This window comes from Arabidopsis lyrata, assembly GCF_000004255.2.
Source record: "Arabidopsis lyrata subsp. lyrata unplaced genomic scaffold ARALYscaffold_6, whole genome shotgun sequence".
Lineage (NCBI taxonomy): Eukaryota > Viridiplantae > Streptophyta > Magnoliopsida > Brassicales > Brassicaceae > Arabidopsis > Arabidopsis lyrata.
The window spans coordinates 7,425,349-7,450,084 of NW_003302550.1; the positions used below are offsets into that span (position 1 = coordinate 7,425,349).

A 24,736-nucleotide genomic window follows, 5' to 3' on the forward strand; every position below is an offset into this window, starting at 1 on the left:
TATGAAATACAAACCCGTCCCACGAATGTATGCGGATTTGCGGGATTGTCCATGGATTTTGTTTAAATAATTTTAAAGTAACCAAAATTTAAAATACTACTAAAATAAATAAATAAATAAAAATACAATTAAAAGTTTGTTTAAATTATCACATGTTGAATAAATTATAATTTTATCAATAAATACTAATATGCGGGCTGATCCGCCAACCCGCGGATGAAAACCGATTAAACTTATGACCCACTGCGAATTAATCCATGTGGCCCGCTTATTTGCGGGTTTAATATATTTTCCCAAATCTGCCCCATAGTGAGATGATGTGGGCTCGACCCGCGGTTTTTGACCTATTTTGACTGCTCTAATTCCCATGAATCGTCTAATTTTAGAATTTTAAAACACAAAATTCTATTTTGTAAATCATAATTAATATGATGGGTATATTTATAAACAATTTTACATTTTCTCTACAATTCGTTATTATGAATATTTATAAGTATACTACACAATTCGTTCTACTAAAAAACACACATAATATTAAACGCAAAGTATGTAAACCAATATTCTCCCGCGGTGGACCACGGGTCCGATCCTAGTTGGACCAAGAAAACAGAAAGCAACTAGGGTATTACACACCTTGTTATCTTCCCATTCGATTTTGAAACAAGTAAAAGCATTTTTACACACTAACTAGATTTTAACCCGCGGTACACCGCGGGATGATTTAATTTTAAAGTTAGTATAAAAATATTTTGTAAATTGTATCTCCTTATAACATATTTATTTATATTATAGTTTACAATTGTTATTAAGTAACGGTATACCACGAGTCCACGAGATAATTATTAATAAACTGAGAATTTAACCCGTATTAAAGCGGTATATAAATATTGATTCAAATTCGTCCGCCATAAAATCATTTCCGAAATATAACCCGTTCCGTAATTTCTTAACCCGTTCTATGATTTGTATTAAAAAAATAAGGATTAAATCCGTATTGAAGCGACGGATTAATGATATTTTAATCTTTTTATTATTGTTGATTCAAAAACCCGTCCCGCCAAACCCATCCCGCCAAAAAACTCATTTATTTTATTAATGTTCTTATTTATGATATGATTCTGAATCATTGTCTAAATATTTTAATCGATGTAGAACGTTGAACACACATTTTCGTCATTTGGATAATATATATCCATTTTTAAAATTTCGAATCACAGTATATGCAGAAAAAAAATTGATTTTTTTTTTTACTTTATGTATTATATGATGATTCAAAACAGTTAAAAACAAATCAAACAAAGATGATAGGAGAATCATAATTATAAATCTTAATCAAATCTTCTAAAAATCTAAATTATTAAATATGGAATATCCGGTGTATGAGTTGGGCTAAATATAACCCGACCCAACAAATTTTTTGTAAATGAATTTTTAAAATGGATCGGATATCCGATATATCCGAAAGCTTTTTTACCCGATTATACTAGTATAGATAAAAATAACAGCGATTTAAATTGAAGGGCCGAATAAACCAAATATTCCACAGGCCCATGAAAGCCCACTAGAAATTACTGTGATATTATTATTATGAGATTTTCGCGTGGCTTATTGTTCCGGCTTCACGAGCTCACCCGTCTTCTGCTCCTCCGTCCGGCCACAGTTTCTTAGGGTTTCTTTCGCATTGTTTCTCCGAATTGCAACCCCCTCATTCTCCACAATGTAATTTCGTTTATTTTATCCTTCAATTTCTTTTGGATTTTGTTAATTTATGTGTTTCCTTGTTCTCTCTTACAGAATCATCGAGTTTCGTGTTTTAGGTTTTATCCGATTCTGATTTGTATACCTGTGTCGTCTTCGTTTGTTAATTTGTGCTGTGATTTAGCTTCCTAACTCTGTGGATCCAAGCTTTGAGAAATAAATCAGATTTGATAGAGATCGATCGATCCCTTTTTCGCCTTTGATTTGGGATGTATCTTTTTTCTTTTCCGGGTGGAATACTAATGATGCAAAGCTGAATCTAATCCCTGTATTATTTTTATGTTTCAGAAACAGATAGCTAATAAAATTGAGTCTGGTTACTCGCAAGTGCAAATATGTCGGTCACAGCTGGAGTGAGTGATGCTGCAATTGCTGTAAGGGCAAAGCTACAAGGTGGTATTGGACAGACTAGAGTGAGAAGGTATTGGCCAGGAAAAGCTCCTGAGTGGGCTGAGGAAGCCGAAGAAGATGAGGATGTTAGGATGCAGACGGCTTCTGTTTTGGATAGATCTTTTCCAAAGCAGGATGATCTTGGTGTTGCTAGGAAGGATGACCCAAGGCTGCGCCGTTTAGCTCAGACCAGAGTTGAAAACCGTGACGAAGTTAGAGCTGATCATCGGCGAATTAGACAGGCTGAGATTATTTCTACGGAAGAAGAAGATTCGAGGAATCAAGAGACTAGAGACGAGGATGATGATGAAGATGCCTTGGAAGAAAGAAGAAGAAGAATTAGAGAGAAAAATCTTAGAAGAGCACAAGAGGAGGCTGCTTTACTTCCTTTAGAAGAAGAAGATGAGCTACAAGAGGAAGAAGAGGAGGAGGAGGAGTCCGAGTACGAGACTGATTCAGAAGATGAGATGCCTGGTATTGCCATGATTAAGCCTGTTTTTGTGCCGAAAGCTGAGAGAGATACAATTGCAGAGCGTGAGCGGCTTGAGGCCGAGGAAGAAGCTCTTGAGGAATTAGCAAAGAGGAAACTGGAGAAAAGAAAAATAGAGACAAAGCAAATAGTGGTTGAGGAAGTTAAGAAAGATGAAGAGATACGGAAGAACATTCTATTGGAGGAAGCAAATATTGGAGATGTGGAAACTGATGACGAACTCAATGAAGCTGAGGAGTATGAAGTTTGGAAGACAAGAGAGATCGGTAGGATTAAGAGAGAAAGAGATGCAAGGGAAGCTATGCTGAGAGAGAGGGAAGAAATAGAGAAGTTGAGGAATATGACAGAGCAGGAGAGGAGAGAATGGGAGAGGAAGAATCCGAAACCTTCATCAACTCAACCGAAAAAGAAATGGAACTTTATGCAGAAATACTACCATAAGGGTGCCTTCTTCCAGGCAGATCCTGATGATGAGGCAGGTTCTGCTGGAACCGATGGTATCTTTCAGCGCGACTTCTCTGCTCCAACCGGAGAAGATAGGTTGGACAAATCGATCTTGCCAAAAGTTATGCAAGTCAAGCACTTTGGTCGTAGTGGAAGAACTAAATGGACTCACCTTGTCAATGAGGACACAACAGATTGGAGTAACCCGTAAGTGTTCAGCTTTTAGCGTTTCTTTTCAAGCATCTTGGTTAGGCCTAGACTATTGATATGAAAATAGCTCTCAGTTAGGCTTTTGAAATCTGATTTATTAGCATTTGAACATTAAGCTGAGAACTGAACTGAATTATTGCATGCAAATGTGAACCGGGTTGTGTTGAGAGATTCTTGCATCTGTTTTTCTCGTTTAATGAGCTGCAGGTTTTGACAATTTGCTTGCATAATGAATGATTGTGCAGGTGGACTTCCAATGATCCTCTACGGGAAAAATACAACAAGAAAATGGCAGGCATGGATGCTCCAATTGCAAAACCAAAAGGGAGCAAGAAGATGAAAGATTGGGAGACTTAAAACCGCACCAACATTTAGTTGAGTTTTAATCCAAAACGATGCAGAAGTGGTATGTCGTAGTCAAAAACATCTTACTTAGTTATGTCTGAGTTCTCTAAATCGCAGTAGTAAAAAAATGGGATATTGCTTTGTGACTACCATAAGCTCGTGGCCAACATCTGGTCCTTTGTATCGGATCAATTATGGATCAATTAAGATTTTCTGCTTGTATTTACGAAAGCATATTTACAAATGTCCATGGTAGGAGTTTGATGAGATTTTCTTTTTTTGGGTTCAAAACCGATGGGTATTTCAAGAGAATAGCTTTAAATGAATACGGTAATGTCCATCTAGATTAGTATTTGTAAGAATGGAATCAATATTATATAAGACTGTTAAATTCTGTTCAAGTAACAATATCTTTGGCGCTTCTATGCATTATCAACTCATTTTTACCTGGAATTTAAATCCTGGTGATGCTAATTTGTTCTAAATTATTTTGTATTGGACCTGAAAAATGAGAAAGGTACTGCCGTTTGGATTTTTCTGTGAGCATTGTAAAATAATAAATGGACTCTATCTAAGATGATAACACCATTAAGCTTACGATATGTTTTGGTGGTTCATATTTAGTTGTAAATCTCTTATTAGCATGAAGCATTGCCTTATGTTTGAGAATTTATGTAAATAAACTTTGAATCTAAATATATTCCAAAAAATCACCAACTTTTTGATTTAAAGCATAACGTCTGCGTATATGGTTTTATTATTTCACATGTCTAAAAGCATGCCTTTTCCTAGTTTAATCATAAAGTTTTATAAGCCAGCAATAAGAATACTTTTGGATCTTGTGATTCGTGTATAAAAGTTGGTAAACAAGTAATTTATTGATCCAATAATTTGTAACTTATAATACACATATGATTTCGTTCAATAATTCCTAAAGAAATTTTTTTTTTGTTTGGATTGTTAAAAGTATAATTCTTCTGTCGTACCACAAGTATATAGAAAAAATTAGTGAAAGTTTCACTTTTTTTTTTTTTTTGTTGAAAAGTTTGAAAAATAGTGAAAGTTTCACTTTCATTAAATGTTTGTGTGATTATATTTATTTGTGTACATACTAGATCTACATCCACCGACAAACCAGTGTCGAGGAAGCATATGCAACTGTCCTGCAGACTTAAAGTCTCATGTAATTAAATGTTGTTCAATTTATTTGTTGTGATTACCAGTTGATTTATAGTACTTGTTAAAGTTACCAGACACAGTACTAGTTTTGTTTATCACATAAACATTTTGTTGACTTTTTGTTTTTTGTTTGCAGTAGCATCTCTTGATAAATTCCTATTGAACTCAAAATTCACCTACGCCAGTTCCCTATACAAATAGAAAGATACTCCAAAACTAGTTGTGGAAGTGGTTGAAGACAATTTTTTATTCCAAACTTAGAATATTCCTATTAGTTTCCGCAAAAGAGCTTATAATATATTGACGTAGACGTAGTATATGCACGATATGGTTAAACTTCATCAGTTGTTATATAGTATACCTTTTTCATAGATTTTGAAACTGGTACTAGTACGTGAAAACATAGTTTACCACTATATATGAAATTTTTAATGCAGAATGAAGAACAAATAAAACTTAAAATATGTTTACACAAAATTCCTTTACTAAAAAAATAACATGACTTACGCAAATAATTTTTTTTACATTTAGGGTTTAGTAGGAAAGGAAAAAAATGAAATTGGGAACCAATGAGGTAAAAGGTCAGGAATCAAAGTTTGGTAGCCAAATTATCAGCAAAAAAAAAAAAAAAAAAAAGATTAAGACCATCCATCGCGTATACTCATAGAGTCTTATGAATCTTAAACAATAATATATACAGAGTGGGTCCATATTTTATGTTTCTTTACCTACTCTATTTACCAAAAACATACAAGTGTTTTTAGTTTTTATCCTAATGACACAGTGGACTAATAATGGCCAGGCAAGATCGTTACCGGTTCAAGTAAAATTGTGTTACTGGTTTTGGGCTACCGGCACAATATTCAACTTTTTTTTTTTGTTTCCTTCACTATATTCAGCTCTCTATATATATATTTTTGACAACTATTCGAATTTCTATATGTAATTGTATAATTTAAAAAAAATCCTAATTGAAATATGAAATATTTGTTTCCAATAAATATGTAATCCTATTCGTTCTCCTACTAGGTTCCCAAAACGCTACGGAACAGGCCTTGATTCAATGATTTCGATACTCTTTCGTGCTGACACTAAAAACGGCATCGTATTATTATTAATTAATAGAAGAAAACTGTGAAAATAATCAAATGTGAATCTCCACCAACCTCGGTGGGTCCCATTGCCACCCACTAATCTCCCCACGTACACCAACTCCCTTTCACGTTTTAATCTCTTAATATACTTTTATTTATACGTTAATTAAATTATTTGAACCTTAATAATACTAATCATTATTCATTTCTAACCTCCTAATTTTTTTTTAAAACCTTTCAGTTAAGATACTTTCTTCAATCAATTAAGATTTTATTTATAAGTTCAATTTATGTTTTCATTCTAAAATTAAATACATACCCAACTAAAAAAATTAGGGGCCATCTAGTGAAATAATTTTTCTATAAAAGATGTCAATATTTATTTATTTACTATATTTCTAACTTGTTTAACTCTCTACTAATGCACACAATTTATTTTAACACTTGATTTATTTCTACATTTGTAAGAAGAAGAAAAAAATACTGTACTCAAAGTTGTAAAAGAAATAATCCTAAACTTTTTTGAAAATAACATTAATTTCAGAGAAATACACATAGCCCAATAAATAAATAAATAAATTGGGATATTAAAATAAATATTAAATATGCCGAAAATATCCAGCAGCACCACCAGATCTACACAAATTACACAGAGCCCAACGATGTATCATTTTTGGCTATAAATAAACTCACAGAGCCCACTCTTGTTCCTCGCTCTCTCTTTCGCCTTCTCTTAGCCAACCCTTTTTCCTTCTCCTCTCCGATTCTTCCTCCGTCAGGTTCGTCTCCGAGTTTCTATGTCTTCCTTACGTCTCTCTTATTTAGCTTCCTTTCGCTTTTCATTTCCTTTTCGTCTCCACGTTATTACTACTTGTTTAGTGTAATTCGTTTCCTTATCGTTTTTTTTGATTCCTCGATCTATTCATTTGTTGAGATCTATTCGCTAAGTGAGTTCATCGGACTCAGATCTGGATATTTCGTGTTGTTCGATTCGTAGATCTGGTTCTGGATCTGATTACGATCATTCTTTGAAAATGATTGGTGTTTTTGTGTTCGTTTAGATCTGCTTTTAAATCATCCCGTATCGATAAATGTCGCATGTGTTTTTGATCTAAAGTTTTCGATTCTACTCTCAAGTAGTAGTAGGTAGACTCAAAAAAGCTGCATAAACTTTTCACCTTTTTTGATACACGTGAATTATAATTCTATCAGTTTCATTGATGCTTTAATATTAATCATTTAATATTAATGATATATAGATATTGATTTTTGATTTGGTTTTTGTGTGTGTGTTTAATGCAGTAAAAGAAAATCAAAATGGCTTCACACATTGTTGGATATCCACGTATGGGCCCTAAGAGAGAGCTCAAGTTTGCTTTGGAGTCTTTCTGGGATGGTAAGAGCACTGCTGAGGATCTTCAGAAGGTGTCTGCTGATCTCAGGTCATCTATCTGGAAACAGATGTCTGCGGCTGGGACTAAGTTCATCCCAAGCAACACCTTTGCTCACTACGACCAGGTTCTCGACACCACCGCTATGCTTGGTGCTGTTCCACCTAGGTATGGATACACTGGTGGTGAGATCGGGCTCGATGTTTACTTCTCCATGGCCAGAGGAAATGCCTCTGTGCCTGCTATGGAAATGACCAAGTGGTTTGACACCAACTAGTGAGTCTCCACCGCTCTTCTCTTGTGTCCCTTGTGTTGACATTGTCTTTTTTGAGTTGTGGACTAATGTGATAATGCTTTGTTGATGCAGCCATTACATCGTCCCTGAGTTGGGCCCTGAGGTCAACTTCTCTTACGCATCCCACAAGGCGGTGAATGAGTACAAGGAGGCCAAGGCTGTAAGTATCATTATTTACTAATATCCATTTCGTAGAAAATTACTGTCTGCTCGGTGATTAGTTACTAGCATTCATATAGGCTTTGGTTTGAGGATTTAGTGTTTGAGCTTAGATTCATTGAGTGGTGTTTCACTGAGGATGCTGATATGCTATGAATATACTCGGATGCATTGAATATAGAAGCTGTTAGAAAATTCATCTGGCTCTGGTTGGCTTATGTAAACCTAAAGTAGTAGTTTTTTTCTGCTATTTTAAAGTTCTGATCTGATATACTTGATCTTTATGCAGCTTGGTGTTGACACCGTCCCTGTACTTGTTGGCCCAGTCTCTTACTTGTTGCTTTCCAAGGCTGCCAAGGGTGTTGACAAGTCATTTGATCTTCTTTCTCTTCTCCCTAAAATTCTCCCGATCTACAAGTAAGAAATCACTTTATTATTTTTCTTTATTATTCCATCCTTATCCTTGATGTTATGAATGATCCTCTGACATACCACTGACATGATGACTTTGATTTGTGTACAGGGAAGTGATTACCGAGCTTAAGGCAGCTGGTGCCACCTGGATTCAGCTTGACGAGCCTGTCCTTGTTATGGATCTTGAGGGTCACAAACTCCAGGCCTTTACTGGTGCCTATGCTGAACTTGAATCCACTCTTTCTGGTTTGAATGTTCTTGTCGAGACCTACTTCGCTGATATCCCTGCTGAGGCATACAAGACCCTAACTTCATTGAAGGGTGTGACTGCCTTTGGATTTGATTTGGTTCGTGGCACCAAGACCCTTGATTTGGTCAAGGCAGGTTTCCCTGAGGGAAAGTACCTCTTTGCTGGTGTTGTTGATGGAAGGAACATCTGGGCCAATGACTTTGCTGCGTCTCTCAGCACCTTGCAGGCACTTGAGGGCATTGTTGGTAAAGGTAATTGTTCTTCCAAAATCATCTGCCTTTTACCTGACATTACTAGGGAATTATTCAAAAACAAATATATGGAATGTTGATCTGTTGTCTATCTGATGCAGACAAGCTTGTGGTCTCAACCTCCTGTTCTCTTCTCCACACCGCTGTTGATCTTATCAATGAGACTAAGCTTGATGATGAAATCAAGTCATGGCTGGCGTTTGCTGCTCAGAAGGTTGTTGAAGTGAACGCATTGGCTAAGGCTTTGGCTGGTCAGAAGGATGAGGTATTTTACCCGCATGCTTCTCTAGTAGTGGACCCTTGAATTATCTGTACTGTAAATGAGCGAAAGTACTAGAACTCAATATTTTTTCTCTTTCAGGCCCTTTTCTCTGCCAATGCTGCGGCTTTGGCTTCAAGGAGATCTTCCCCAAGAGTCACCAACGAGGGTGTCCAGAAGGCTGTAAGTTTGATGTCAAACTGATGCACTGTTCTCACTCAATGATTTATTTTCCTAATCTTGTATTCATTGAGATAGTTTCTTATTCTTGTTATCTCAGGCTGCTGCTTTGAAGGGATCTGACCACCGTCGTGCAACTAATGTTAGTGCTAGGCTAGATGCTCAGCAGAAGAAGCTCAACCTCCCAATCCTGCCAACCACAACCATTGGATCCTTCCCACAGACCGTAGAGCTCAGGAGAGTTCGCCGTGAGTACAAGGCGAAAAAGTTAGTCTCCTGAATTTAGTCCTTGGGCTTATGCGTTACACATTTCCTTAAATTGTTGTGATGCTAACGGTTTCTCTAATCTCTCTTATACTAGGGTCTCTGAGGAGGACTACGTTAAGGCCATCAAGGAAGAGATCAAGAAAGTTGTTGACCTCCAAGAGGAACTTGACATCGATGTTCTTGTCCACGGAGAGCCAGAGGTGAGTTTTTTATTCTATGTTTTTGCCTGAAGCCTTGAAGTGGAGGGAATGTACAAAAGTTATTTCTGGTAGTCCTTTTTACTGTTTCTGATGAGACATATTTTCACAATTTTGTAGAGAAACGACATGGTTGAGTACTTCGGGGAGCAGTTGTCTGGTTTTGCCTTCACTGCAAACGGATGGGTCCAATCTTATGGATCTCGCTGTGTGAAGCCACCAGTTATCTACGGTGATGTGAGCCGTCCCAAGGCAATGACCGTCTTCTGGTCCGCAATGGCTCAGAGCATGACCTCTCGCCCAATGAAGGGTATGCTTACCGGTCCCGTCACCATTCTCAACTGGTCCTTCGTCAGAAACGACCAGCCCAGGTACATAATGTTACCATAATCTAAAAACAAATATGACTACCAAATAAAGAACAAAACACTAAAACAATCTTGGAATCATTGTAGGCACGAAACCTGTTACCAGATCGCTTTGGCCATCAAGGACGAAGTCGAGGATCTTGAGAAAGGTGGAATCGGTGTCATTCAGATTGATGAGGCTGCACTTAGAGAAGGACTACCACTCAGGAAATCCGAGCATGCTTTCTACTTGGACTGGGCCGTTCACTCCTTCAGAATCACCAACTGTGGAGTCCAAGACAGCACCCAGGTTTGCTTATATAAAAACTTCTCATATCAAGTCTCATGTAGTGTAATGATTTCTCAGTTGCTCATAACTTGTGTGTTTCTGTTGTTTTTTTTGCAGATCCACACTCACATGTGCTACTCTCACTTCAATGACATCATACACTCCATCATCGACATGGATGCTGATGTCATCACCATTGAGAACTCCAGGTCTGACGAGAAGCTTCTCTCCGTGTTCCGTGAAGGAGTGAAGTACGGTGCTGGAATTGGTCCAGGAGTCTACGACATCCACTCTCCAAGAATACCATCTTCTGAGGAAATCGCAGACAGGGTGAACAAGATGCTTGCTGTCCTAGAGCAGAACATCCTTTGGGTTAACCCTGACTGTGGTCTCAAGACCCGTAAGTACACCGAGGTTAAGCCTGCGCTCAAGAACATGGTTGATGCGGCCAAGCTCATCCGCTCCCAGCTCGCCAGTGCCAAGTGAAGATAACCTTGATTTGAACAAGGAAAACGTCTTTTTTTTTCTAAAATGGTTGTGTTTTATTTGGTTTAATAACTTTCTTAAAAATATCTTTAGTCGAAGTTAGATTTGATGCATATGGTTTCTTTCTTGTTGAGAGAGAGGGATGATATGGCATCCCCTGGATTTGCTGCAATGTTTGTGATTTTCTTTTTGTCTCCAATATATTTCTCTGATGGAATGTCTTTTTTTCTAAAGTCTCTTGAAAAGGAATAAGAGGATTGATTCTTATACAAATACTTTTGCTTGCGTCGTCCACTTGTCCTAAACTCTCTACTTTTTTTCCAACGCAATCAGTGCTTTGTAGCCTGTTCTTTAAGTAGACCCCTTTGTATGTCTCTATCTGGCTTCTGTATCAGATTGTTTCCATTAAATTTCTTTATTGGCAGAAAAAAAAATCTGAATTGCCCCCACAAAGAGCGTGGTGGCTGATGTTTGGTTGCAGTCTCACGGTCCACCACTTCTGACTCGAAGATTTCTTTCCCTTGGAGAACATCTTCGTTGATGTTTATGTATCATTGGATTTGGAGCCAAGTAGAAAGTTTTGTTTTTAGTAAAGCTTTATGATTCTGAGATTGTATGTTCTCAGGTTTTGTCGTAATAAATCAAGTCTGTTTGAGTTCAAACAAGAAAAAGATTGTAGCTCGGTCTCTAAGAAAAGTTCTTGCTCATTTACATTTTTAAATATTTATTTCTCTCTCTAAGATAGTGTGAAATTAACCAAGTTGCTAAATCAAAATCAATTAGTGTAAAAGAACATCAACCTTCTAAGATCGTTTTCAAGACGTTTTTTTTATCAAAGATGGTGGATGATGAATCATAGAAAGTAGAAACTTTAATTAAGTTAGAAGAAAGTGTGTACAACAACATAAAGACGCTATGACATAATCAGAGTGAACTCTTAAGAGCTTCAAAATTGTTGGTCTTAGCACACTGATTGCAACAACCGAATCACATGAGCAATCCTTCTGCGTTGTTAAGAGCTTCTTTCGCTTTCCTGAATTTCCCAGAGATCGCCTTATTAGTTTTCACAACATATTCCTTCACAAAGAACTTGATGCCATCGCGCAGACCTTCATAGTCTGGATTCAAGGCTATGCGTGTGAACAAGTTCCACACAAGATTCTCGGGGTGCTCAAAGATGGCCTCAAACAGCATTCGAAAGTGCATAATTCGTTTTGGAGTTAACTCCACTGGATTTGCCAAGTCCACGGATTTGAGGACCGCAAGAGAAAGATTGAAGGTCACAATAATCTCTGCCACAAATTTCGCAAGATGCATCGATCTCTGAAGTGACATCGACTCTAGTTCTTTATAATGGTCCCAAATGCAATACTGCAGGAAAAAACCCACAAGATGATAAGAGAAAAAAGAATGGTTACATAAACCGGCTTCGTAACTATAAGATAGTAGAAAAGTACCTGCAGTGTAAACTTATGATTTTTGTCGTGCTCGCACAACTTTGAAGCAAGGACTGTGTAGTACTTGTTAAATGCTTTCTCCTGTAAACAGCACTCAACTAGAACCCTCATGATCTCTCTGTCCTGTTTTCCTGGCAAATCCAATCTAAGAAGTTTCTCGAATGCATCAATGTAGTCCTCACTACTCATGATCACACAAAATATAGCTTTTCTGGAATCTGTATTCATCCTCTGTGCTTCAGCTAGCTTTAACATTTTCTGAGCCTCAACAACCTCTGCATCCATTGTTTCTGCTACATCTTCAGCGGTGTGTGAGTCAACCACCAAATCGCCAGATATCCACCACTGACCCTTCTTCTCGGGGTCAAGCAGCTTGCTCCATGTAAGCCCTCTTAACAATACATCTTCCACTCTCAACTGGGTAAATTATACAAAAAAAAGGACAAAAACAAATGCATTTTACTCAAAACTAACTAATCCAAAAGCGACTGGTAATAAGCAGAAGCGTACATGTTTATGATTGTCATGAAGGAGTCCATTTTATAAGGAATAGAGCGCTAAAATATTACCTTTTGAAGCCACTTCTTTACCCTTGTGTTCTGGACGGAATCCTCTTTAGCTCTCAACTTGTTGTTCTTTATTGCAGAAATGGTTTCAAGCATCTTTTCCATCTGCAAATTCATTGTACAAATAACTTTAAAAATCATAGTATAACATTTTCTCCAGAAGACAATTTTTCATATAATCCATACCATCATGTTACTCATTTGTGTCTGGCCATCGGAGGAGGTTTTCAATTCATTTGCCTTGTTCTGGATGCTGATGATGAATGTTTTCATAGCCAAAGGATCATCACTTCTTATTTTCATTCCACAACCTATCCAGAGCATTATCAAGATATGAGAGACGGAACATAAACATCTCAAAAAACCTTAAGTGGCCATCGAAAGATAATAATGATAATAATAGAACTTACAATCTAAAACAGTTGTGATAGTGAAAGCATCAACTTTAGTCAGCCGTTTCCCCAATGTCATTAGGAAATCATAAATAAGATCACTGCAAAACAAATATAGAGAGATTCGAGATTCATATTTCATCCAAGAAAATAACCAAAAATATCATTTTTGTTTCTGTTAAGTGAGAGGACTAGAGATTGGGTTGGGTGTTGGGTAAAAACATATTAAACAAATCGCTGTAAGAAAAACTAAAATCCATAATACATGAAAATCACTCAAATGTGTGTTTAGATTATCGGTCTAACAACCTGATAAGTAAACAGCATTCTTGGTTCAATTCTAGAAATTTAAAAACAGTGGGGAATAACTACACTTGCTCTAGATCAAACTGAACTATGTGTAGCTGAAGAAAATTTTACCTGGAGCAAACTCCCAATATGCAAAGATAAGAAAGCAAAAGAGAAATCCCATTTAAAGAGAGACTGTCTTCTTTCTGATATTCATCCTGAAAATAAATTAAGGACTTGTTAGTAAGCACTATTTCAAGCAAGGTGGTGACATATATTGTGGAAAACAAAATCTTAAACAAAATCGAGAATTTAGCTTACAATTCATGTAGGAAGAACTCAGGGACATACCTCGAAAGATTTAGCAAGTGATGCAATAAGCTTTGCACTAAAATCCATTCCAACTAGACACGCCATGCCAGCTATGAAAGAAGCAAATACAGCGTACCTAAACAAGGAAAAACAAATTGTTCAGCAATATCTCGACTAATATGGACGTCAATGTATTCAAGTAGTTCCACACATGACTATAGGGCTAGCAGTAACATGAGCGGACACTCAGAAAGTTGTAAAGATCTTAACTGTTCATTGCCTCTCGCATAAGTTGTCAAAACTTCTTCACAAAAAATCTGATAGGACACACTTCTCGCAACAGACTGCATTAACAAATGCTACAGGGGTTACAAGAAGTAAAGATAATATGAAAGAACAATAACAAAATGGAGTTGAAGCAACTTCAACAATGAAATCTAGGATGATTTGATAATCTCAAGATATCAACCATGCAGCTATCAAACAATTCTAGAGGAAATAATGCGAAGGATATTTGAGCTTACACGATATATTGAGGCAAGTTCTGCAGTTATTGTTTCAACATTGGATTCAGCCATCTTATTGAGAAGACCTGTAACACAAACCAAGCATATCAAACTAAGATTACAGAATTAGAAACACACAAAGGATAAAAAGCTTTTGTTAGCTATACCTTTTATCCGTGTACGCATTTTAGTGAGTTCTTCAGATTCACTTTTGGCCTGAGATCTCAAATGAGGAGCAACATACTTGCTGCTACTCTCTGGCTTATGCTCGTGCAAAGGAGGTTCTACTTTCTCCAAGCTTGACGGTGAATCGTGATAAGTAATAGTCTCTGACTCACCATCACCTGTGATATTCATCGGATCACTTTCTAGATCTTCATCTACAGACTTCTTCTTCTTATGCCGTTTACGGTCTCTTTTTCCTGCAGGCTCTTCAGAAAAATCAGATTCTTCACGCTCCAAATCTTCATTTGGTAGCTTATCGACATCCTCATGGTCATGTTTTTCTTCGGATCTCTTTTTCTTACGTTTCTTACGAGAATCACCAAGTTCAGATTCCATCGAATCAAGTACAGATGGAAGTCCTTCGAACAAATCGTTCAATCCATCATCCAAGCCCCTTAGTTTTCCTTTCTTTACCTTGAGCTTCTTTGCGAGCCTTCTCTCAAGTTCAGCATCCTGGTCACCAGATATCACAGTTGGTGTATCCATTTCAAGAAACTCTTCAAATTTAGTCTTCTTCTTTGGTCTATTCAGATCCTTCATTCTCTGTACTCTCTGCATCTTCTTCTCCTTTGATTTGACTCTAACCTCTTCTTTCTTATGTATAAAAGACTTTCCATCATCCTTGTTTCCGCTAGGCCTACTTGATTCCATATGTTCAGTTTCACTATTACTTATCTGTTGAAAATTTTCAGACTTGATCACCTCACCAGTCTTCTGAGCTGATGATGAGACTCGTTTCTCCTTTTCGGACTTCTGAGATCCAGCAAACCAACATTATCCATCAACAAACAATTAAACAAGAAAACTACACCTTAGTTAAATAAAACAAAGATTGGCTCATACCTGACGCTGAAGCCAAGATTCATGTTTTTTCTGGTTCTTCTGCAAGCGAGCTTCTTTTCGCTTTTCATGGCGTGAGCTCCCTGGCGATCATCAAAAACAAATAAAAGGAGTTTTCTTCAAAATACTAGCTCCAACAGAAAAATAGCTAAGAGCATTACTAAGACAAAATATCAGCTTACCCATGTTTAGCTGGCCCAATAGATTCTCTGCAAACACCTAAAGAAGATAAAAATTAGAACTTTAGCATTAAGCTGAATAAGTTACAGTTTTATATAACACTGACTCCGAAATCATTGCAGTTGTAGAGCTAAACCCTAGTTTTATTAAACCTTAAAACTTAAGCATTCACAGCAATTCAACAAAACAATGAAACTACGCCGACAATGTAAGTTTCAAAATCTATAATTGCACAAAACTAAATTGAAAACGCCACTTAGAAATCGAAATAATGATCAGCAGACCCAATGTAGAATGAAGCAAAGCAAAGAAGAAATCGACAGAATCCAAATCAAAAATCCACATAGAAAGATGGAGCAATACTTGAAAGACGAGAATTGATTCGAATCTTGTTCGTGTTGGCTCTCTCTATCGCTGTGATTAAAGGAAGTAGGAAACGAAACCTGAAAGGAGTGGGTTTTTTAAATTAGGGTTTTTGTGGAATTTTTAAAGTTATAACGAAGATGGAGAAACAAAGCCCGCCAAGTTATTGGGCCTAAAAACCAAGATGCCAAATTTTTGGCCATTTCGTTTTCTTTACTTCTTTTGTGGTTGATGTTTACTCTAAACTAAAACCAAACACAACGTGAAAATTTCTTTTGTTTATAAACTGCGTGTTGTGTCCACAAGATTGAAATTATAAGACCATGTACACCGGTGAAACAAATAGAGTATCAAAAGCCCAAATATATTTTTTTAATGGATCAGACACAATTTTTGGGCTTGATCCGTATCACTGGGGTGAGACTTTTGATACCCAGTATCATTGACGTGGCGGCTTCTTATTGGTTCCGAAAACGAGTTTCTTTTTCTAAAAACAGGAAAAAAAAAAAAAAAAATTCTCATTCTTCTTTTCTCGCTAACCCTAGAAACGCGATAGAGAAAACGATTTCTTCTCCTCCGCCGATCTCCTGCCTCCGCTCCCTCCGATTCTTCTCCGGTTTCATCTCCGGTTTCATCTCTTCGATTCTATTTCACCTCTCCGTTTCTTCTCCGGCTTCATCTCCTCGATTCTATTTCACATTTCCTCGGGCGATTTTCGATTTCTTCTCACCTCCGCCGATCCTAACGAGCTTTGATTTGTGCTTCTCTCCTCTCCTCCGCTCCTTCTGCTGTTAAGGCCAGTAATAAGCCTTTGAAAGGTATGAACTTTGGTTCCCTTTTACCTTAAATGCTTTGGTCTTGTCTTTCTCTGTTACATAACGAGTTTGGTCTTGAAAGTTTGCATTTTTATATCTATGTTTCTCCTTCTGATATGTCTGATGGAAGTATTTGTGTAATTTGTTTGTCTCATGAACCCGTAAGATTGGTTTGGGAATATAGGTCTTAGAATTCGATAGGTGTTATTTGTCTATCTCTGTAGTATATTTCAATCATGAATTCAAAACCTTTAATGATGAGATTGAACGTTTTATTGATAAAAACTTTGTTTGCTGCTTCTCTTTAGGTAAGAGGGAGCCTGAAGATGATGTTGATACTAAAGTGAGTCTTAAGAAGCAGAAGGAAGACGTGATTGCTGCTGTACAAAAGTAAAAAGCTGTGAAGAAGGTGACTAAGAAGGTTGAGAGCTCTGATTCATCAGATTCTGAATCTGAGGAAGATGAGAAGGTATAACTTTTACTATCTTAATTTATTTTTGTTGGTTTGAGCATGTGAATTGAGTTATTTCTAATCAGCTTTAATACATCTGACAGGCTAAGAAAGTTCCAGCCAAGAAGGCTGCAACCAAGAAGCATGCTGCGGCTGCTGCTAAAAAGGCCAAGGTCTGAGAGTTCGTCTGAAGATGATTCATCCTCTGATGAGGACTCAGATGATGATTCTGAGGATGAGGTGATAAATTTTTCTGTTTGTTGATCACTTATTTCACTTATGAATTGTGTTTTACTATTACTAAAACTAGTTGTATTTGTTTAGTTTAAATAGAAGGCTGTTGCTACCAAGGCTGCAAGCAGTTCAGATTCATCTGATGAAGATTCTGATGAGGTTAGCTTAACATATTTGATTTGATAGTCTTAAAATTCTTTTCAAACAACTTTGTATTTTCTTTATATCAGTCATTGACATCATCCATGTGTCTGTTGATATTTGCAGGAAAGTGAAGATACTACTGAATGTCTTCATGGTGCAATTGTTGTGGAGAAGATGCGTAGGTGAAAGGTACACTCCTAAATTGCTTTAATTGTTAATTTCTGTGTGTGTAAAATTGAATTGAATTGAGATTAGGAACAATGAAATTAAATAGAAACTGACCACTTTAATTTAGTAGAGATTAGATAGATGTGGTTGAGAATGTAGTTGTCTTTAAATGAATCAATGAATACAGAAAAAGTAGATAGTGAATTTATTGTGATCTCTTTAACAATAGTTTCTCTGAAGTTTAATGTATTTGTGGCGTTGGTGATGAGATGGAGTGAATTTAAACAGAAAAAAAAAATTAAATGCAACTGAACTTAAACTTAAAGTTCAATAAAATGGTGATGAGACATTAGCCATCTAAATTAAAGTTATGTTGATGGCTAGTGTCTCAGTAACTTGAATTAGTATTGTGTTTGTTATTTATTGAGGCTTTTCCTTTATAATGTCGACAATGAGAACTAAACAAACCACTTAAACTCTTCTAAAACACAAAATGGCTTCCAACTTAAACTATTCCTCCTCTCAATCCTTCACCAATCTCTTGTTTAGCCAAGAAGATAACCCAACGCCTCTCAGTCCTTCACAGCCTCCTTTTTCTGAATCCCAAACACCCACATCCTTAGCTAGGGCGTCTAGAGTGAGATGGAGTGTTCCTGAAGAGAAGGCACTTGCAAGTGCCTGGCTCAACACATCCAAAGACTCTGTTGTGGGGAATGAGCAGAGATCAGCTGCCTTTTGGGATAGGGTTGCAGCATATTATGCTGCATGTCCTGCTGTCTCTAAGCTCACCATCCGAGAGCCAAATACTTGTAAGCAGAAATGGCAAAAAATGAATGAGCTTGTGATGAAGTTTGCAGGCTGTTATGAGTTTGCCTCTCGGACTCCTCGCAGTGGAGAGAATGAAGATGACATTATCGTGCTGGCCTACAAGCTTTACCATCAAGATCAAAAAAACAAATTTAGTCTTGAGCATGTTTGGAGAATCCTCAAGACTGATCAGAAATGGTGCAATTGGTGTGAGACCAAACTTCCTGCCAAGAAGAAAGCTAAACTTTCATCTGTAGAAGAAGAGAGTCTCCAAAGGCCTATAGGTGTGAAGGCAGCCAAGGCTTTAGCCAAGTCTAAAGGTAAGGGAAAGAGTGAAGGAGGAGCTGACGCTAGTTCTGCTGCTGAACTTCAGCTTTTGTGGGAAGTGAAAGAGAAGGATTTGGCTTTCAAAGAGAGACTCTCCAAGCAGAAGCTACTTGACAGCCTTCTTGGAAGGTCTGATGGATTGAGTGAGATGGAAATTGAACTTAAGAACACTCTTATCAAAGAGTATCTGTCTGGAAGCAATGTGTTTGTTTCTGAGAATGAATATTCTGGTCTTTAGGTATGTGTTGTTAGTTAAGTTGTTTTGTTTACTTAATATGTCATATGATTTGATTTTCTTTTGCTTAATTATGTGCAGGCCCTCCTCTTGGAAGCTAGTGATGTCGGCAAGGAATGGATTGAGTGGTTCTTTTGCTTTATTGTAGTGTACTGTGACTGTTTTTACTCGGATGTACTTTGTAAGCAGAAGCCACTTGTTTTTTGTTTTGGTATGGCACAATGTATGGTCGGCAAGTGGTTGTTTTTCTATGGTCAGAACCTAGTTGTTTTTATTTTGTATTGTATGAATGAATGTATTATTTTCGACAATGTATGGTCGGCAATGTTTTACTTTATATTGTATGATGCACAATGTATGATTTTATATTCTCTTATATATATGTCTTTGTGTTCTCATATTTCTCAATACAACTCTCATAACGATTCTTCCTCTTTCTCATATTCCTCTAAAAACAAGTCTTTCTTCTATTTCTCTAAAAACAAGTCTCTTTTATTTGTTTGTTTTCTCTAAAAATATTTCTTTGTTTTTTTTCTCTATAAACAAGTCTCTTTTATTTGTTTTCCTTCTCTAAAACCAATTCTCTTTCAATTGTTTTCCTTTTCAAAACACAAATCTCTTTTTATTTTTTGTACGTTTTGCTTCTTAAAAAGTAATGGCATCACATTCTCATGATCATGACTCTTTTGATGATATTATAGAGGAAAGGATTGAAAATTGTTTTGAAGATGGTTTAGATAATTACAGTAGACGTATAGCGGGAAAAAAAAAGAAAAAAAGGGCTGCTAATATAGAGAGAGATCGGGAAGAAGGAAATATTCGATTATGGAATGATTACTTTTCGGATGACCCCGTTTACCATGATCGCATGTTCCGACGGCGATTTCGAATGACCAAGCCGTTGTTCGTTCGTATTGTTCAAAGTCTTTCTCAATTTCCATATTTCCAACAAAGGGAGGATGCTACTGGGAAGCAAGGTCTATCTGCCCTACAGAAATGTACTGCCGCAATTAGGCGTCTGGCATATGGTCTTGCAAACGATGCGATGGACGAATACCTCCGCATGGGCGCAACCACTGTGAGCCAAGCACTAGAGAATTTTGTAGATGGCATAATAAATTTATTCCAAGATGAATATTTGAGGCGGCCTACACGTGAGGATCTAGAACGATTACTTCATTCTGGAAAGGAACGTGGATTTCCGGGAATGGTAGGAAGCATTGACTGTATGCATTGGGAGTGGAAGAATTGTCCTACGGCTTGGAAAGGACAGTATTCACGCGGACATGGAAAACCCACTATTGTTTTAGAGGCCGTGGCATCACAAGATTTATGGATTTGGCATGCTTTTTTTGGGGCTCCAGGTACGTGTAATGATATAAATGTTCTTGACCGCTCACCGGTGTTTGATGATATATTAGAAGGTCGAGCTCCACGACTCACGTACGAAGTCAATGGACATCAATACAAAATGGGTTATTACCTCACAGATGGTATATATCCGAAGTGGGCAACATTCATCCAATCAATTACCTGCCCACAAGGACCGAAAGCATCATTATTTGCTAGTTGTCAAGAAGCAGTGAGAAAAGATGTCGAGCGTGCTTTTGGAGTCTTGCAGGCTCGGTTTGCTATTATTCGAAACCCAGGTCTGTTTTGGGATAAAGAGCGAATGGGCAAGATAATGAGAGCATGTATCATATTGCACAATATGATTGTAGAAGATGAACGAGACGAAGATACTCAGTTCGATTTATCTGATTTCGTAGAAGGCGAAGGAAGCGGGACTTCTCAAGTAGACAACTCTTTTTCTACAGAGACAGCTACAAATGTGAACAATTTGATGGCCAATCGAGCTCAAATACGTCATGAACAAACACATCGACAATTGAAAGAAGATTTGATTGAACATATTTGGCAAAAATGGGGCCAAGGTAATTGACTACAAGCGACTAAATTATTTTTATCATCATGTTTTTTTTCATTTTTTTTGAATTTTATGTTTTATTTTGCTTTATATTCTACGTTTTTTTTTTTTATTGTAATATTACATTTTGTAATCCTATGTTTTAATATATTTATTTTTGATTTTGCAATTTTTTTTTTTTTATGATAATTAAACCAGTCTCACCAATGCAAACATATTTAGTAGGAGTATCATAAAAAATCTCAAACAATAAACAAACATTATAAATAATACTAAAAAATTCCTAATGATACTAAATGGGTATCACCCATGTATATGCTCTAACAAATGAAATTATAAGCTGGTGGTCCAACATAACCTTATAGACATTAAGCGTACCAAACAGTGCATGCTGATTCCTCTTTCCCTAGATATAGAGATGAGACCCATATCAGCTAGGGTTTGTATCCCTTTCTCCACGTCCCAATCCTTCTCCGAAAGCGAGAATATGGCGTCTTTCACGTTCACACCAAAGCTTATATTTTCAGTTAACAGATTAAATAATGTTTTGTGTTTCTCAGATAAACCATCATATGCATATCTTATTGCTTTCTCAATTTCCTTGTCGTCAATATAAGTTTCGAGTTTAGCTGGTGTCATTAGCCACTCCTCTTTGCTCTTCCCACGTAAAGCCGATCCTAAAACCTTGAGACCAAGTGGAAAAGGAGCAACAAACTGCGCTACTTCGATGGCGTGCTCCATGTAACCTCTTGGTGGAGAGCTTTGCCCAAACGCAGAGTATGAGAAGATTTGTTGAGCTTCTTCGCTTGATGGGAAAGCAACTTTGTATATCTGATTGATCTCGTTCCTCCGAAATGTATTTAGATTTACATTCGTCACAATAACCTTACTTCCGAATCTAAGACCCTTAATTAGATTTCCTAAAGCTTGTAGCTCCTCGGAACAGGCATCATCAAGAATGAGAAGGACTCTCTGGTGCTTTAACCTAAATTGCGCCTCTTGTAAGTCGGGTATCTTCATTTCCCGATGATCTAAAACTCCAGAGAGTATCTCTTTTTCCAAATGGTTTTGCAAGCCAATGTGGTCAAGTGTGAGCAATATCCTATGCGTTTCCTCAAGATTCTCCTTATAAAATTTAAGCTGGAAGTTGCAAGACACTTCTTTGTATAAAGCTCTAGCTATAGTGGTTTTGCCAATACCAGCAGGACCCCATATTCCCACTATCTTAACCTCATCGGATTCTAAGCATATCATTGATTTCATATTTTCTACATGAGTTTCAATTCCAACTAACCGATCAAAGTCTGAAGACGGTAACTCGTTTAAAACATCCATGACGATTTTCGAGATCATCGCCGCTTCACTAGCCCTACAAAAGACAGTTTCATATGAAGTGAGGACAGGACACTATTATATCTCGATACAAAACCTAAAATAACTTCACCATAATGAAAGTTGGAATAACTTCATTACGAAAACAGTATATATTACCATGAAACAGAATGTTCTCCAGCAATAACCGCAACTTCAGTCAAAGCTTTTCTCCATCTCTGCTTTTCTTCCTCTGTCTTCCCATCACAAGTTTCCTCAAAGACTTTCCCGAAATCTCCAGTCTGCTTTCTCACATCAGACGGATCCACATCGTAGAAGATTGTCATAACAGTCTGTCCTAAAGTAACCCTGCACTCTAAAATTAACTGCAACTCGTTTAGACACCAGCTCGAAGAGGCGTAGTTCTTAGAGAGGATCACGACGGCAATCCTTGACTCCCTAATAGCTCTTACGAGCTCAGAGTTGATAGAATCGCTCCTCATGATCCCATGATCTACGAACGTTTTGATTCCCTTGCCTTTCAACCCTTCAAGAAAGTGGCTGAGAAAGCTTCTGCGGACGTCTTGACCGAAAAAGCTTGGGAAGACGTCGTAACTGTATTGACGTGTTGATGATGATGGTGAAGAAGGAGGGATGAAAGGATGAAGAAAATTGTAATCATCAGTTCTTGATTCTTTCAAGATCGACTTGAGAATTCCTGCGAAGAACATGTTTTTTTTTCTTTGTAACTCTGAGTGTACGATGACCAATAATCAGAGCCGTGTCTAGATTAACAGAGGCTGGAGGCGAATAAATTAAAACAAAATTGTGTTATTGTAAACATTTTGGCAATCATCAAAACTAAAACAGAGCAACAATAATTATCTTAGTTGTCTTTTATTTTCTTGTCATTTAAATCAGATTTTTTTTAATCAAATTTATAGCCAACACAAGTATATATTTGTACATAGTTGGTCTCTTCAACAAAAAAATATATTTTCAAAGTTAAGGGCTTTCAGAAAAAGAAGTATACTTATCTTTCAAAACCTCACTATCTATGTTTTGTCATCTCTGTTTATGGTTTGTATAATTTTGAAAAATCCATCTCGATTATTTCTTCATATACATACTTGAATAAAACCATGACATGTTAATTATGCATTTTGATAATTTTTAAGAAAAATTGGCCGTAGGACAATGTTTACTTTTAATTTACATAGGGCGGCCAATAATATATTTGAAGAAGACTTTTGGACTTGGTATTCGCCTACGTGAATAGGTTCTACATAATATAAGAGCCCCTACAATTGATTAATCTTGTACGTGCTTACACGTTTTCAAATTTCAGCTGATGTTCAATCAGTAAAATATGACATTGCAACGTTCAAAATCTTGCAAGAAAAGAGAGTTTTAATCAATAAACTTTAATTTGTTTCTAAAACAACCAGTTTTACGGTTAGATAATGGACTATGGAGTATTCCAGTTGGGACAATCAAATTGTAAACTTACATAGAACCGCCAACAGAATAAGAGAACGTCCTGAAAACATAGTCCTCATCGGACTAGAACAGAATTTGAAAAACAGAGGGAATTAAACAAACACATAAGCAAATGCGGGAACTGAAGAAAACTCAAAAACAACTTGGTCCAACACGGTGCAAGCTGGTAAGTGTGTTCAACCAAAAAAGAGTAACAAAGATGCGATGCATCATAGATACAATAAGTAAATAATCTTCTATAAACATTTATAAAGACACGAAGCACAAACAGTCCCCACATCGACTTTGAAGTAAGTGGAACCCTGACATCGATCCTCACACCGGCTGCAAACCGGTCGAGTGCGACTCTTGTTGTCAAGAACTTCCACCATTCTTCGATTATGATATTTGAAAGTGTTACCAGGCTTCAGATAAACGTGAAATCCAAATAAGCAATTACGATGAATAGTGATGCAACATATGTTGCACGTGTAAAACCATTCGGACGGATTTACTTCCTTTTCGCATTCTTCACACCAATACTTGCCGTCCGTGTCTTCTCCATAGCAAAGAGTGAGAGGATGTTTATCGTATTTATAGTGTAACTCATTTGGAATCGTAGCACACTCATAACAAATGGAATACTCGCAAAGAGTACTACATTGTAGACGATTCTTGGTAAGACCTCTCTTACAACCATTGCAGCGAAAAGGTTCATGGTCGTAATTGAATGGAGCGATGAATAGAGGATGTTCATGGACTTTGTTGGTGCTATACTCAGGAATTAAAAAGCAGCAAACATCTATCTTAAACCAATTAATCTGGCAATCCTTTTTAGTGCACTTATACTTGAAACCAGTGGACATTCGCGAACAAGCTGAACACTGCAGTTTACCAATATTGGGTAGAGGAGATGGGTCGAGGACACGTGTCAGTCTAGAAAATCGAAATTTTGAATTTAGTACCCTTTGTTATACATATCTCGAGCCTAAAGAGTGCTCGATGTGAAATGAT

At 37.0% G+C, this 24,736-nt stretch overlaps 6 protein-coding genes across 7 annotated transcripts; 4 read left to right on the plus strand and 2 right to left on the minus strand.

Moving 5' to 3' along the window:
- The first annotated feature begins 1,506 nt into the window (after positions 1 to 1,506).
- LOC9309929 (microfibrillar-associated protein 1A) lies at positions 1,507 to 4,045 on the plus strand. 2 transcript variants are annotated; one of them, XM_002871740.2, is made up of 3 exons: positions 1,507 to 1,719; positions 2,047 to 3,289; positions 3,538 to 4,045. In XM_002871740.2, the coding sequence occupies exons 2-3, from the start codon at positions 2,094 to 2,096 to the stop codon at positions 3,647 to 3,649; spliced, it is 1,308 nt and encodes a 435-aa protein (XP_002871786.1). In that variant the 5' UTR covers positions 1,507 to 1,719; positions 2,047 to 2,093; the 3' UTR covers positions 3,650 to 4,045. The 2 variants fall into 2 exon arrangements, with proteins under 2 accessions (XP_002871786.1, XP_020877788.1); XM_021022129.1 differs by having other exon boundaries at positions 1,617 to 1,719; positions 2,053 to 3,289.
- Positions 4,046 to 6,538: 2,493 nt separating this feature from the next.
- On the plus strand, positions 6,539 to 10,968 carry LOC9307856 (5-methyltetrahydropteroyltriglutamate--homocysteine methyltransferase 1). Its single transcript, XM_002871741.2, has 12 exons — positions 6,539 to 6,689; positions 7,213 to 7,577; positions 7,669 to 7,756; positions 8,045 to 8,172; positions 8,279 to 8,670; positions 8,772 to 8,935; positions 9,032 to 9,112; positions 9,210 to 9,376; positions 9,471 to 9,576; positions 9,694 to 9,944; positions 10,029 to 10,230; positions 10,327 to 10,968. The coding sequence occupies exons 2-12, from the start codon at positions 7,228 to 7,230 to the stop codon at positions 10,693 to 10,695; spliced, it is 2,298 nt and encodes a 765-aa protein (XP_002871787.1). The 5' UTR covers positions 6,539 to 6,689; positions 7,213 to 7,227; the 3' UTR covers positions 10,696 to 10,968.
- Positions 10,969 to 11,541: 573 nt separating this feature from the next.
- Positions 11,542 to 15,926, minus strand: LOC9307857 (nucleolar MIF4G domain-containing protein 1). Its single transcript, XM_021022118.1, has 13 exons — positions 15,825 to 15,926; positions 15,464 to 15,500; positions 15,285 to 15,364; positions 14,384 to 15,194; positions 14,235 to 14,302; positions 13,981 to 14,054; positions 13,750 to 13,846; positions 13,531 to 13,616; positions 13,129 to 13,211; positions 12,905 to 13,029; positions 12,722 to 12,823; positions 12,153 to 12,569; positions 11,542 to 12,066 (listed from the first exon to the last, which is right to left on the minus strand). Exons 2-13 carry the CDS (start codon positions 15,465 to 15,467, stop codon positions 11,683 to 11,685), a joined length of 2,331 nt encoding a protein of 776 aa, XP_020877777.1. The 5' UTR covers positions 15,468 to 15,500; positions 15,825 to 15,926; the 3' UTR covers positions 11,542 to 11,682.
- Positions 15,927 to 16,390: 464 nt separating this feature from the next.
- On the plus strand, positions 16,391 to 20,981 carry LOC9309930 (nucleolar transcription factor 1-A). The gene is made up of 6 exons (XM_021022151.1): positions 16,391 to 16,642; positions 16,948 to 17,108; positions 17,195 to 17,330; positions 17,424 to 17,483; positions 17,592 to 17,650; positions 20,745 to 20,981. Exons 2-6 carry the CDS (start codon positions 17,101 to 17,103, stop codon positions 20,764 to 20,766), a joined length of 285 nt encoding a protein of 94 aa, XP_020877810.1. The 5' UTR covers positions 16,391 to 16,642; positions 16,948 to 17,100; the 3' UTR covers positions 20,767 to 20,981.
- LOC9307858 (glutathione S-transferase T2) lies at positions 18,038 to 19,399 on the plus strand. Its single transcript, XM_021022137.1, has 2 exons — positions 18,038 to 19,008; positions 19,087 to 19,399. The coding sequence occupies exon 1, from the start codon at positions 18,130 to 18,132 to the stop codon at positions 19,006 to 19,008; it is 879 nt and encodes a 292-aa protein (XP_020877796.1). The 5' UTR covers positions 18,038 to 18,129; the 3' UTR covers positions 19,087 to 19,399.
- A 284-nt stretch (positions 20,982 to 21,265) lies between the features above and the next one.
- LOC9307860 (probable disease resistance protein RPP1) lies at positions 21,266 to 22,974 on the minus strand. The gene is made up of 2 exons (XM_002873817.1): positions 22,424 to 22,974; positions 21,266 to 22,301 (listed from the first exon to the last, which is right to left on the minus strand). Exons 1-2 carry the CDS (start codon positions 22,972 to 22,974, stop codon positions 21,266 to 21,268), a joined length of 1,587 nt encoding a protein of 528 aa, XP_002873863.1.
- Between the last annotated feature and the right edge of the window lie 1,762 nt (positions 22,975 to 24,736).

What these genes read in the sequence shown, in the direction of transcription:
- LOC9307856 (XM_002871741.2), top strand. Translation starts at nt 7,228, where the DNA reads ATGGCTTCACACATTGTTGGATATCCACGTATGGGCCCTAAGAGAGAG. An exon ending in TTGTCCACGGAGAGCCAGAG is followed by an intron (nt 9,577 to 9,693) that starts GTGAGTTTTTTA and finishes ACAATTTTGTAG; the next exon opens with AGAAACGACATGGTTGAGTA. An exon ending in GAGTCCAAGACAGCACCCAG is followed by an intron (nt 10,231 to 10,326) that starts GTTTGCTTATAT and finishes TTTTTTTTGCAG; the next exon opens with ATCCACACTCACATGTGCTA.
- LOC9309929 (XM_002871740.2), top strand. Translation starts at nt 2,094, where the DNA reads ATGTCGGTCACAGCTGGAGTGAGTGATGCTGCAATTGCTGTAAGGGCA. An exon ending in ACAACAGATTGGAGTAACCC is followed by an intron (nt 3,290 to 3,537) that starts GTAAGTGTTCAG and finishes ATGATTGTGCAG; the next exon opens with GTGGACTTCCAATGATCCTC.
- LOC9307857 (XM_021022118.1), bottom strand. An exon ending in AACTTGCCTCAATATATCGT is followed by an intron (nt 14,055 to 14,234) that starts GTAAGCTCAAAT and finishes TTGTTAATGCAG; the next exon opens with TCTGTTGCGAGAAGTGTGTC. An exon ending in TATGCGAGAGGCAATGAACA is followed by an intron (nt 13,847 to 13,980) that starts GTTAAGATCTTT and finishes TTCCTTGTTTAG; the next exon opens with GTACGCTGTATTTGCTTCTT.
- LOC9307858 (XM_021022137.1), top strand. Translation starts at nt 18,130, where the DNA reads ATGGCTTCCAACTTAAACTATTCCTCCTCTCAATCCTTCACCAATCTC.
- LOC9307860 (XM_002873817.1), bottom strand. Translation starts at nt 22,974, where the DNA reads ATGTTCTTCGCAGGAATTCTCAAGTCGATCTTGAAAGAATCAAGAACT. An exon ending in GGAGAACATTCTGTTTCATG is followed by an intron (nt 22,302 to 22,423) that starts GTAATATATACT and finishes TGTCTTTTGTAG; the next exon opens with GGCTAGTGAAGCGGCGATGA.
- LOC9309930 (XM_021022151.1), top strand. An exon ending in CTGATGAAGATTCTGATGAG is followed by an intron (nt 17,484 to 17,591) that starts GTTAGCTTAACA and finishes TGATATTTGCAG; the next exon opens with GAAAGTGAAGATACTACTGA. An exon ending in GTTGTGGAGAAGATGCGTAG is followed by an intron (nt 17,651 to 20,744) that starts GTGAAAGGTACA and finishes AACGAGACGAAG; the next exon opens with ATACTCAGTTCGATTTATCT.